Source organism: Myodes glareolus, chromosome 7, assembly GCF_982192425.1.
Source record: "Myodes glareolus chromosome 7, mMyoGla1.1, whole genome shotgun sequence".
Lineage (NCBI taxonomy): Eukaryota > Metazoa > Chordata > Mammalia > Rodentia > Cricetidae > Myodes > Myodes glareolus.
Genome location: NC_142032.1, coordinates 56,415,604 through 56,427,868, shown reverse-complemented (window position 1 = coordinate 56,427,868; position 12,265 = coordinate 56,415,604). Strand labels below are relative to the sequence as shown.

The following is a 12,265-nucleotide window of genomic DNA, read 5'->3' as shown; positions in this document are numbered from 1 at the left end:
CATTTCCTCCTCCTGAGGCTGACTACCAAGTTCCAACTATCAAACCACTGAAGTCAAGCAATCCAAAGCCCCTTTGGTTGACCTAGTTATTATGTCCAATCAAACTTAAACACCTCATCATAACACAGGGTTTCCCTTGTACCTTTATAAACTGCCTTTGCCTATAGTCACATCCATCTCCTCTCTATCCAGAGCAGTCCTGTCTCTCTGCTGGACAATATCCCTCCCTCCTCTCCCTCGTTCCCCTCCCCTTCTCCCTCATTCCCTGCCTCCCTTCCTCTGGGGCTATTAAATCTCTGTGCTGAGGACTTGGTCTTGGGGTCCTGAACCAATACCAATTTCTTACAGTGGGTATAAGAAGTTTTCTTTCCTGGGTGGTGGTAGCGTGAGCCTTTAATCTTAGCACTTGAAAGGTAGGCAGATTTCTGGATTTAAGGCCTGCCTAGTCAGTTCCAAGAGTAGTCAGTTCTAAGGAATATGCAGAGAATCCCTGTCTCAAAACAACAACAAAACAAAGAAAAACAAACAAGCAAAAAATGTTTCTTTACAGCAAGAATATTATACAAAGGTCTGCAAGACAAATCACACAGGGAAGAATGCATGCAAGGAATTGATTGATGTTCCTTGCTTTAAGAAACAAATAAGCAGGCAGGACTGGGGTCTACAAGTGTTTTCCCAGTGCAAGGATATCTACTGGGGAGAAACAGAATGGCAGATGCTTCTGAATGGGAAGAGAGACAGCAGAGGGTTGGGGGAGGAGAGGGCTTTTATAGGGTTTGGGGAACATAACACAGCGCACTAGTGGAAAAGTACAGTGGAGCCGGAAGTATTGCTTGGCTTCCAACTTTGAAACATTGTTCGGCCAGCAAGTCACAGGGGATTTTCGAGTCTTGAGGCAGGAGCAAGGTGTTCTTTTCTAGACCATGGTTTCTGGCTTGAGAGTCCAGTCAGGGGTGGGGCATTCTTTCCGTGGTCCCCTTTCCTGCAGCGTTGTGATTCTAGAGCATTTGCTTAGTATGTCCAAAGCCCTGAGTTCAATCCTCATCACCATCAAAAGCCAGTACTTTACCAGGCAACCTATATAAATAGGACTGTCATAGGAATCCATTTAGTTTTTTTACAACCGGAAAAACCATAAAAGGGCTGGAGAGATGGCTCAGTGGTTAAGAGCATTGCCTGCTCTTCCAAAGGTCCTGAGTTCAATTCCCGACAACCACATGGTGGCTCACAACCATCTGTAATGAGGTTTGGTGCCTTCTTCTGGCCTGCACGCATACACACATAAAGAATATTGTATACATAATAAATAAATAAATATTTTTTTTAAAAAAACATAAAAATGTTAGGGCTCACCAGGAGGTGGTGTTGCACACCTTTCATCCCAGCACTCTGGAGGCAGAGACAGGTGGATCTCTGTGAGTTCAAGGCCAATCTGCTCTACAAGAGCTAGTTCCAGGACAGGCTCCAAAGCTACAGAGAAACCATGTCTTGGAAAAAAGAAAAGAAAAGAAAAATGTTAGGGCTGGGCATGGTGGCACAAGGCTATAAACCCCTGCACCGGGGAAGTGGAGGCACGAGGATGAAATCACACACCGTTAAAGATTTAAAAATTAAAAAAAAAATAAAAAAGCCTTGCCCACAGGAAGGCGTGTCCTCGCAGAGGGCGGCCTCCGGAAAAAGACTACGATTCCCACAAGGCTCTGCGCCGAGCATGTCGGTCTCCCGACAGGCCCCGCGCGCTTCACCCGCCAGGTTTTGCCTGAGCCCGCGAGCGTCTGGCGATGGAGAGCCTAGATGATGCAGCGGACGGCAAACAACGCATCCACTTGCGCTCTGGCTCGCTGCGTGGCGCCGCGCCGGCTACGCTGCACCTCCTGCCTTGCGAGGTTCCGGTGAGCCGTCCCGCTCCGGTGGAACGCTTCTTCACGCCCGCGGTTCGCAGCGGTGCAGACGGTGAGTCCCGGCAGGCCCCGCGCAGGCCACAGCGCTTACGGGCTCGGTGGTCCGCGGGAGAAGCCGCCAGCCCGTTCCCCGGCCAGGCCTGCCTGATGGGCTTTGCGTGTTCCTCCCGCAGGGCTGCAGGTGTCGTTTCGGGGTCGCTGCCTGCGGGGCGAGGAAGTGGTTGTGCCGCCGGGATTTTCGGGATTCGTGATGGTGACGGAGGAGATGGGAGAGGGACTGATAAGGAAGCTGAACTCCGGGGACGCGGAAGACAAAACAGACAAGGCGCAGGAACTGCTGGCGCGCGATTTCGTGAGCAGAGGGAGAGGGTAGACTCGGGACGAGGGTCATAGCCGCGGTGCCGGTTCTCAACTCGGCCTTTCCTAGGACCGCTCCATCGGAGCCACTGGCAGCTTTAGCCACTTCACACTGTGGGGTCTGGAAACGGTCCCCGGCCTGGATGCCAAAGTGCACAGAGCCCTAGGTTGGCCCAGCCTCGCTGCAGCGGTGAGTACACATATGGGCCCTTTTCTCCCAAGGCTCGGTCCGTCCTCCCACCCGGTTTGAATCGTCCCTAGTGATTTGGGCTTTTTAGGGCAGTGAGCACCATGACTCTGGAGGACCAGACTGAGGAGTGGTGGGGGCACCCTCCACCTCTATAGTCCGGGTTTCTTAGAAGGGACTATTACCCTGAGCAGCTGGGTCCCCACCTAAATGCTTTGTATTAGAAGTCACGTAGTAGAAGTGACTCCTGTTGCAGATTCACGCACAGGTGCCTGAGGACTGAGAGCCAGAGTGTGAAAATGAAAGCCACAGATCCCTCCACACCAGTAAACCAGCAATAAGTTCACTTTGGAGCCACTGTTTCTACCCCAATAAATGAGCTCTTCCTAACACCTGTGAGTCTGTGGGCACCTTAGCACCTGGAGGCTGGCATGAGACACCCAGTCCGGCAAGAACTTTTGATAACTCTGCATATATAAACAATTTATTGCTGGGGGCAAGAGGGGCCAGAATATTACAACCAGCAGCCACCCCACCCTCCAGCTGCTCCTTTACAAAAGAAATGTTTACAATCACAGTCCTCTCTACAGAGCATTCCACTGGCTCAGTGTACATGGCCACCTGGATCCCTCTGGTCCCTGTGTTCAGAGCAGACCTGGGCCCTTGAACCAGCTAGCCCTGGTGTTGGCCTAGCCCTGAGCTGGCCTTGGTACTGTCCACTAGTTGGCCCCTCCTAGGCCTCTCCTTTTGGAGCTGTCCTCAGCCCTGTCTCCCTTGGCGTGCCTCTCGGAAGGGATGAGAGCCTGTCAGCCCCAGTTCTGCCAGCTCCCAGTGTTGCAAGTGACCATGGGCAGTGCCTGGTCACCACTTTCCTCTCTTGCTCCAGTCTTTGGGAGTGAAGTGCAGACACTTGGAGTCAATTCGAAGGAGACGCTTGAGCATAGCCCGTTCATGGCCATCCACGATGTCCTCTGACAGAGTGAGGATATACTGGCCCTAGGCAAGAGATAGACCCGGCATGTGGTCAGCGCATAGGGTCTGCCACCTGTACCCCATTCAGTATCTCCTTAGGTGTCTCCTGACCTTGTAGTAATTGATGAGATTGAGATACTGCAGTGTGGAGATGACATCTTCTTTCTTGATACTGGTGATTTCACTGATCTCACTGTGGGAGGGCAAAATTTAGGTCCCCTAAGGGTATTCATCTGTCCCCAGGGGCCCCAGAACAGACAGGCCATACCATGCACCCCCAGCTGGGCATTCAGGCTCACTTGATGGTAATCTGTGGCCTCTCCCCGCTCTCCGACTTCAGTCCCATCAGGATCTCCAAGATGGTCTGGGACCAGTAACTTCGATAGGATAAAAGGCCAAGATCTGATAGGGGCTTCTCAGGAGTCCCTGTCTTTCCTTCTACTTTAGAGAGCTCATAACCTAAAGCAATGGAGCACAGGCTAAGTAAGAATCAAGGTATACACAGGTGTAGGTAAGAGCAGATACTGCAGAACTAGGCTGCCTGGTTTCTCTCTCTCACTCTTGGTAATGGGTGATTAGCTTTCCTGCCTGCTGAGTGGGTAGAGGAGTTTAGGCACCTAGAGAGCAGCTATGACTGGGTACTTGCCAGCCAGTGGGAGCTGAGATGGAAGTGCCAGATTCTCCTTTGCCATCTCAGCCTGTGTCTGGGGTCACTGGGAGGGTGGTGAGGGAGACCTTTGTGACCTTAGGACACTAGAGCCTTTTCAGGCTCATCAGTTTCTCTAGCTGTGATCCTGGGAATGTTAGTGCTTTTAAAAGTATAGAGGGGTTTCCTCGGAGCCGGGTAACTGACCTCTGTAACTGTCCTTTCCCTCTCGTGTTGACTACTGGGCACAGCCAGACAATTCACAATGAGACCTTTAGGGACCGCAGAGCTGACAGTTCTTTACTCTCTTGTCAGGGCACTGGGGGTGACCCTGCTGGTTTGGAGAAAGCCTTCCTTACCCTCAGCTATACCACCGGCCTCTTAATGGTTCTTGACACTCTCTGCTCCTAGCTACATCACTGTTGGCCAGTCTTACTTTGATCAATCACCCCTGGACAAGATGGGTCAGAGAGGCTGGTGTCTGGAAAGGCAGTCAGAAAGGCAAGAGAGCATAGGGTTTCCTACTTAGCCCTCCTGGATGCACATGTGTATGGTCCCATGAACCCACTGGATGCCATACTTTCCTCTGTAGTTCTGAGTTCCTGACCCTGTTCAGTGATTGCCCCTCCCTTGTATCTGTCTCATGGTACTTCTATGGTCAGTCCCCCGAGTTTCTAGAGAAAATAATTCCTAACTTGAAACCACTCAACTAACAAAATACTCCAAACAGATCATGACTTTGAACAAGTAAAGCATCTGTGTTTAACCATCAAAAAAGCTAACCCTTCTTCCCTGACTCCTAGATCAGAGAATAGTTGAGGGAATGGGATGGGGTGGATGGGCTAATACTAGAAAACAATGTGACTGCAGAGTTAAGAGCCTGTGCGAAGGAGCCAAAGCTCTCCTGGGCTTTAAAAGACTAGCGTGACAAAGAACAGGGACAAACTCATCCTTTAGTGGATGAAACAGCCTTTGGACATCTGCCTTCAAGGCTCAGGGAATATCTGGTGACAACCGAGAACGTGTTTCAGTAGACACCTATACATGAGCATGAGGAGCTGAGCTGCTCCACATGAAAACAGATGGTTCCAGTTTGGAAAAGTATGGGGGTACTTAAACCTTTAGCCAAAGAGAAGTGGAGGTTTGAGACCTACTCCAAGAAATAGGGCAGTTAGTCGAGGAAAGAACTCGGGAAAGTGACCCTTTCTTTCTGGCAGCTCTCTTGGTGACAGGCATGCCTGCATGTGACACACAGATGATGAGCCCATCAGCCCCCAGACTACAATACTCACTGAACTCAATAAGCAGCTTGCCGTAGCCCCGGCGCTGGTAGGGGGGCAGAGTCAGGATGCAGGCCACATTGTAATCTTCTGTAGATTCCTTCTCCTGAAAGAGGGATGAGTTGTAACAAAGGCTTGGCTTGGGGCAGGGCCATCCAGGCACAGCTGGGGTGAGTGCTGACCTTGGAGAAGTAGCCCACGATGTGGAAGCCCTTGCAGTCGTACTCCGTCATCACGTAGAAGAGGAAGGGGTCTGTGTCATAGTACAGCGTCTTGTGGTCCAGGAAGCACTTGGCCAGAAGACACAGGTTTTGTGAGTAGCTCTGTAAGGACAAAGGCCTGTCAGTCACTACTCTGGGGGTACTACTTTAAAGAGTTACATTTTGTTTTGTTTGGTTTTTTGAGACAGGGTTTCACTGTGTAGCAGCCCTGGCTGCCCTGGAATTCACTTTGTAGACCAGGCTGGCCTCAAACTCACGGATATCCACCTGTGTGTCTGTTTTTCAAGACAGGGTTTATCTGTTTAGTCCTGGTACTCACTCTGTAGACCAGGTTGGCCTCAAACTCAGATGTCTGCCTCTGCCTCCCAAGTACTGGGATTAAAGGCTAAGGGTGGGCATCATCTGCCTGCCCACTTCCCCCTTTTAAAAAGTTTCCCCATGGAGTTAACCTCAAACTCAGTCTCAGAACAGAAGTTCTGTCCACATGGCTGTCCTTGGGTGTCCAAACCCTCATGCTCTAGCCACAGTGATGCTTCCTGGGAACCGGTCTGGTATTCTCCAATGGAGGCTTAAGAAAATGCCAGCCTTGGTGGTTCTTCCTGAAAAACTTTGGACTGGCTGCTTTACTATATACATGATTTGTAGAGTAATATTCTAGATAGCTTTACACTTAATACACATTAGTGTGGCTGGGCGGTGGTGGCACACACCTTTAATCCCAGCACTCAGGAGGCATAGGCAGGCAGATCTCTGTGTTTGAGGCCAGCCTGAACTATAGGACAGCCAAGAATACACCTTGTCTTGGAAAACCAAGAAACAAAACAAAATACTACTGTGGAGGTTTGTCTTTCTCTTGAGTTCCCCACACCAATCCAGGTATCTCCCTCTCCCCCTCTATACCCTGATGGCCCGAGAGAGGTGTGTATCTCAAGGGTTCTACTCTACTCACCTACAAGACCCAAACCTGCTCCTCCATTGATCTTGTCCCTGCCACCTGACCTCTGACCTTCAAAGTCTTGCTTTATCCCTCTCCCTTCTCTTTTATTTTTCATGTATACTGTCCTCGCGTGTCAGACAACTACTTACAATTGCCTTAAACATGCTCTCTCCTTCGTAGTCAGGCTCATAGGTCAACCCAGAAACTTTTTCAAAATAGGGCTTCACTGTATAGCCCTGGGTGTACAGACCAGTAGAGATCCACCTGCCCTGCTCTTCCTGAGTCTTGGGATTACAGCATATACCACCCAACCCATTCAAAATCCTTTTTGTTTGTTTGCTTTTGAGAAAGGGTCTTAGTAGCTAGCCTTGAATTTCAAATGTTCTGGCCTCAGCCTCCTGGATGTTATGATTACCACGCTAGGCTAAACTGTACAAACTGCCTCTAGTTTTACATTTGACTTTTGCTACCATAAGTTGTTATCTGTTTTGTTTTTGGCTCCTCGAAACTAAGTCCTTCTTGCTTTATAGCCCAGGCTGACCTGAAACTCAGAAGCTTTCTGAGTGCTAGGATTACAGGCATATACTACCTAGAGTTCTGGTGATAACTTCCTTTGAACGCTGCTAACTTATGCTTCGGTTCACGACACTTCTCCATTGAGATCTGAATAGCCGTGGTGTGTCTGCTTCTACCGTGAACAGTGACCTCTCAGAGAATAGCTTGTCTAAATCTTAGTGTCTTGTGCACTCCCACCGCCCCTGCTTTACACCAGAAATTCAATAAAACAGGCTGAATCAGAGTGGTCAACTGTTCTGAGCAGGAAAAAGTTGTTCATATGGCTTATTCTAGGCCCTACTGCCCCAGCCACTAACCTTGTTTTTCCTTCCATCAATCTCAAAAAAGGAGATGGTGCCCTTGCGGTAAATTTCATTGCCTGGAGGGTGCCGAAGGTCACATTTGGTCTAAGGACAAAAGGAGGATCAGGCGAGGACTGCTGTGGGTATACAGGATAGGCAGGCCTCCCAAGACCCCTCATACCAAGTGGCGCTGTAGACACTTGAGGCTACGGCCATATTTGAGGCAAAATTCGCACAGGTAGAGGACAGGCAGTGTGGTGAGCTCTTGTGGGTACGGGGAGAAGTACCACGGCTTGAGGCGATGCCGGCCAAGCTCAATACACTCAATGTTCTTCATCCGGGTGACAATGTCGTCGTGACTCCTATCAGACACCAAGCTGCCAGTCATGCGTGGCGCTGATGGTATTCCATCTGAGCTGTCCTGAGAGTCCTGCCCAAGGCAAGTGGGAAGTGGTAGATTATAGCGGACAGTTAAGCAGAACATGGCTCACAACCCTGTCATAGGTTTCTTCAAACCTAACATTAACTAAGGGGAAAGCATCATAATCCTCTTATCAAAATAAACCAAAACTGAGAAACTGGTGATATGATGAAAATCACCCGATGGCTCATCTGCTTGGCTCTTAACCTTAGCACCATCTACTCCCTACCACCTCGCTTTTGTTTTTTCCACCCTCAAGACAAGGTTTCTCGGTATAGCTCTGGCTGTCCTGGAACTCCCTCTGTAGACCAGGTTGGCCTCAAACTCAGAGATCCGTTTGCCTCTCTCCTGGGTTTTGGGATTAATGGCGTGCGCCACCACTGCCCAGCTTGTATGACTTGAAATTAGTCATTGAATGAACTCTCCTTGCCCAAGTCCATTCCCTTCACCCAGCTTTTCTCTTCCTCTGTTCTTTGATACCCACCTCATCAGTGCCCAAGCAATTAGATTTCCTCTTCCGTCCTGGCTGTGCTGCCACTGCCCTACGGGCTGATCCATTCTGTGAATGAGACGGAAGGGAAAGGGTGAGTGTGAGATGAGCCTGAAGGAGGCTGCTAGACTGAGAAAAGATGAAGCAGGTAGACTGGAGGGGCTGTCAAGGTGGCTCCTCTTCCAGAGGACATGTGTTCCCTTCCCAGCATGTATGGTGCCTCACACACATCTCTAACTCCAGTTTCAATGGACCCAGAGCCCTTTTCTGGCCATGGCACCAAGTGGTGCAAATACATAACGCAGACAAAACACTCATACACATAAAAATAAACTGCAGGACTCACCTGAGGGAAAACTGAGGCTGGGGCTGTCTCGCTGGGCACTGGAGTTGCTGGTGAAACCACTTCCACCTTCCGTTTCTGCAGAGAGAAACCAAGAAAGGTGGGTCAGAAGGTAGAGAAGGTGGGACCTGAGAAGAAAGCAAGGTCCCTGGAATTGCTGAGGGTACCGTTGAGCGGTGGTTGGGTTGCAGGCAGGAGCTGGAGGAGAGCGGCTGGTCAGGCTCGCCACCGGGAATGGCCTCCCGCTCCTTGGGCAGGTTGAAGCGGAGTGTGATCTGGACCGGGATTGGCAAGGTCTTCCCGCTGGCCTGGGCGGAGGCCGGCTGTAGAGATAGGTCCAGTCTTCCTCTGGGGTGGGGATGGTGGGATGGCGAAGGGGCAAATGGGCCCCTTAACATGGAATGAAATCCCACCCTCTGCCTTCTCTAGAGCAAGGCAATGGTGAACTCGAGCTACACCTGCATTTGGCCCCCATCCTTTGCAACCTTTGCAAGTTGGAGTCATGGCAGGAGAATGCTGCCTCCTGCCCATTCAGGAACCCCTGAGGCCAAGAGATGCCAGAAGGAAAAGGCAGCAGAGAAAAGGTGAAATGGGGGACCTACTCACCACCTCTCTTTCGGGAGAGCCGGGGCGGGACCCAGGAAGTCCGTTCTTGGTAGGGGTCTTGGCCTCTTTCTTGGGGAACTGGATCTTCTTCAAGTCCAGCCGTTCGTGAGTCACCCATTCATCCAGACGTTTGTTGACTGCAGCAGTGGAAATGGTTCAGGAGGAAGGCCAGAGGCTGCCCTCAGCCCTGTCCAGCAATCCCACTTCCCCCTGCCCAGGACTCACAATCAATGTAATGGACATAGAAAAGCTTCCGGCCACTGATGTCCTTCACGCTCAGGATCTCAGCCAGGGCTATAGGAACAGCACAGACAGGGGGTCTTAGCCAAGCCAGGTCATGAGACTCCACCCTCCGACCTGAATTCCGCCTCCAGGCTGGATCCCTATACCCCAGCTCCTAGAAGGGTTGGCTCAAGACCTCTTCAGTCACCAAGAGACACCTCTCTTCAAGCCCCGCCCGGCTCATCGCCGCACGTCTAAAAGTCACGCCCCTCCTTCCGAGGATCCGCGACCGCCCCAGGATTGCAGAAGCCCCTCCCCCTCCCGTGTGCTCGTTGACTCCTTCCCGCCCCTCGCCCTCTGGTTCCTTGGACCCGCCCCCCGACGTCACTCACGCCACTCATCTTCGTTGTCCTGGTTGCGCCGCAGCACGGGCAGGCGGCAGCCCTCGATTATCTCCCCCTGGGGAGACAGCGCGGCGCCAGGGTCGGCTACTGGGGGGCCTCGGGCTCTACCCACCTCCCCTGGCTCCCTCCGCCCCGCCCCGGGCACCGGACTCACCACCTCCGCCATCTTCCCTCCCTCCACTGCCACTTCCGGCCCCTCTGGGAAACGTCACTTCCGGAACTGAGTGCGCCACAGGCCCGAGTCCCGCGAAGCTAATTAAGAAAAAAAAACACTGTCACTGATGGCTGGTGGGAAGGAGCAAGCCCACTTCGGGAATGGAAGAACAGGGCGTTGTAAGCCTGAGACCAAGTAATAGAATCCCCACAGCTCGCACTGCGATTGGAGGAAAACCGAGTCTGTCACGTGACGCCCACTGGGTGCGACGCGGGTCATGCAGATCAAGTGTTTAGGCTTTGACCTGTGGCTTTGTTCGGGCGCCTCGTAGTGGCAGCAGGAAGCGAAACCCTCAGTAAGAAGCTGGGAAGTGAGGATTTTGGACCCTGGAGCTGAAGAGATTTGAAGACCCAGCCAATGTTTACATATAGTTGCACAGGACTTAACAAGAGTTCTTTTAGTTTTGAATATTGGCTTCTCTTTTTAAAATAATATAAGGCTATTTTAAAGGCGTGATGGCGCATGCCTTTAATCCCAGCACTTGGGAGGCAGAGGCAGGCGGATCTCAGAGTTTGAGGCTAACCTGGTTTACAGAGAGAGAGTTCCAGGACAACCAGAGCTACATGGAGAAACCCCGTGTGGGGGTGGTAAAATAAAATCAGATGTCACTCTACCTGTGTGACTACTTGTCTTACCTATACTGCTATATCCTGGGCTGCTCTAAATACCAGTTGAGGTAAATACCAGTGTGGAGGTTCCCTAGGGTGGGAGCAGCCAACCTGTGGTCTTTTGTGTGTTTCAAGACAGGGTTTCTCTGTAGTTTTGGAACCTGTCCTGGAACTCGATTTGCAGACCAGGTTGGCCTTGAACTCACAGAAATTTGTCTGCCTTCCAAGTGCTGGGATTAAAGGCATGGGCCACTACCACCTGGCCAGCCTATTGTTTGGTTGGAAGTGTCACCTCAGTTCCCTGGCACCCCTTTATTCAAAGTCTGGAATTCTTCACCCTATCCCCCTAACATCCGTTTTTGAATATTGGGCAGAAAACTCCATTTCAAGCCACCTCCTCTGGGAGTGGCCGCAGTCTAAACTCCACCTCCAAGAAAGCCGGCCAAACGTGACCCATTCCTAGGGAAGGTCAAAACCACTCCCACAAGCTATTTAAACTGTCCCCCAGAGAACGAGCAGTGGTCTCTCGGTTTTCCTTGGAGGGCACCTGGGGGTGCTGTCATCCATTAACCTGGACTCTTTTCTAATCTGGTCTGCTCTGGTTTGATTTGGATTATTGCCTTGGTGGAAAGGTTTGTTGGCCAAGGAAAAATACTTAACATCTATGTTCTTTATAAAACCCCATCAGGCAGGAAGTTGTCCATCCCACAGAAGTCAATGGGAAGTAGATTTTTTTTACCCCATATCAAGAAGGACCTTTGTTGTGTGATATTTTGTTTGTGTTCTGACAAATAAAGCTTGCCTGGAGATCAGAGGGCAGAGCTGGTCACTAGTTAACCATAGAAGCTGGGCAGTGGTGGCTCATGCTTTTAATCTTAGCACTCTGGAGGTAGAGACAGGAAGTGAAAGGTGGGGTGTAGACAGGAAAAAATCCTTTCAGTTTGAGGATTTAGAGAGGTAAAAGGTCTCTGGTGGCTGCTGCTCTGCTTCTCTGATCTTTCAGCTTTTACCTCGATACCTGACTCCTGAGCTGAGTGCTGTGGGGCCAAAGGGGGGATCAAAGGGGTTCTGACATGCCCCTGAGGCTCCTTTCGGCCATTTCCAGGCCGCTCTGAGACAGCTACAATTTAGAAGGTTGCTTTTGCTCTCCCTCTCTCTTTTATTGTTTTGTTCCTGAGTTCCAGGCTGGCCTCAAACACATCATCCTCCTGCCTCAGCCTCCGAAGAACTGTAATTATTGAAACATATATAATATCTCTGTAATCAGACTGCCTTATTTAGGGTTTCTGTTGCTGTGATAAACATGATGACCAAACACACTCTGGGAGGAAAGGGTTTATTCCATGTTACAGCTTATTGTCTCTCATCGAGGGCAGAGCCAGAAAGATGCAGAGGCCATGGAGCAGTGCTGCTTACATACCCCAGGACTGTTTGCTCAAGAGATGGCACCACCCACAATGGCCTAGGGCCTCCCACATCAATCACTAATTAAGAAAATTCACTCCAGTTAGGCAGTGTGATGTACACCTTTAATCCTAGCACTCAGGAGGCAGAGGCAAGTGGATCTCTGTGAGTTTGAGGCCAGCCTGATCTGTACAG

At 50.7% G+C, this 12,265-nt stretch overlaps 2 protein-coding genes across 7 annotated transcripts; one reads left to right on the top strand and one right to left on the bottom strand.

Annotated features, from left to right (window-relative positions):
* Positions 1-1,731: 1,731 nt before the first annotated feature.
* On the top strand, positions 1,732-10,671 carry Rnaseh2c (ribonuclease H2 subunit C). 3 transcript variants are annotated; one of them, XM_048458053.3, is made up of 4 exons: positions 1,732-1,953; positions 2,075-2,253; positions 2,329-2,448; positions 9,042-10,671. In XM_048458053.3, exons 1-4 carry the CDS (start codon positions 1,782-1,784, stop codon positions 9,198-9,200), a joined length of 630 nt encoding a protein of 209 aa, XP_048314010.3. In that variant the 5' UTR covers positions 1,732-1,781; the 3' UTR covers positions 9,201-10,671. The 3 variants fall into 3 exon arrangements, with proteins under 3 accessions (XP_048314010.3, XP_085549654.2, XP_048314011.3); XM_085693528.2 differs by lacking the exon at positions 9,042-10,671 and adding an exon at positions 2,670-2,837; XM_048458054.3 differs by lacking the exon at positions 9,042-10,671 and adding an exon at positions 2,702-2,837 and having other exon boundaries at positions 1,735-1,953.
* Kat5 (lysine acetyltransferase 5) lies at positions 2,914-10,062 on the bottom strand. Of its 4 annotated transcripts, XM_048458030.3 has the most exons (14): positions 9,999-10,062; positions 9,833-9,899; positions 9,444-9,512; positions 9,219-9,355; positions 8,780-8,935; positions 8,616-8,690; positions 8,264-8,338; positions 7,540-7,788; positions 7,374-7,463; positions 5,526-5,666; positions 5,356-5,449; positions 3,717-3,876; positions 3,529-3,610; positions 2,914-3,441 (listed from the first exon to the last, which is right to left on the bottom strand). In XM_048458030.3, the coding sequence occupies exons 1-14, from the start codon at positions 10,008-10,010 to the stop codon at positions 3,307-3,309; spliced, it is 1,542 nt and encodes a 513-aa protein (XP_048313987.1). In that variant the 5' UTR covers positions 10,011-10,062; the 3' UTR covers positions 2,914-3,306. The 4 variants fall into 4 exon arrangements, with proteins under 4 accessions (XP_048313987.1, XP_048313989.1, XP_048313986.1 ...); XM_048458032.3 differs by lacking the exon at positions 8,780-8,935; XM_048458029.3 differs by having other exon boundaries at positions 9,833-10,010.
* Positions 10,672-12,265: the final 1,594 nt, after the last annotated feature.

Bases quoted from the DNA above. Each gene is read 5' to 3' on its own strand.
- Rnaseh2c (XM_048458053.3), top strand. From the start codon at position 1,782: ATGGAGAGCCTAGATGATGCAGCGGACGGCAAACAACGCATCCACTTG. The intron at 2,254-2,328 runs GTGAGCAGAGGG...GGCCTTTCCTAG, and splicing joins AACTGCTGGCGCGCGATTTC to GACCGCTCCATCGGAGCCAC. The intron at 2,449-9,041 runs GTGAGTACACAT...TGCCTTCTCTAG, and splicing joins GGCCCAGCCTCGCTGCAGCG to AGCAAGGCAATGGTGAACTC.
- Kat5 (XM_048458029.3), bottom strand. From the start codon at position 10,010: ATGGCGGAGGTGGTGAGTCCGGTGCCCGGGGCGGGGCGGAGGGAGCCA. The intron at 7,789-8,263 runs GTGGGTATCAAA...TGCCTTGGGCAG, and splicing joins ATTGCTTGGGCACTGATGAG to GACTCTCAGGACAGCTCAGA. The intron at 3,611-3,716 runs GTGAGCCTGAAT...GCCCTCCCACAG, and splicing joins AGGCCACAGATTACCATCAA to TGAGATCAGTGAAATCACCA.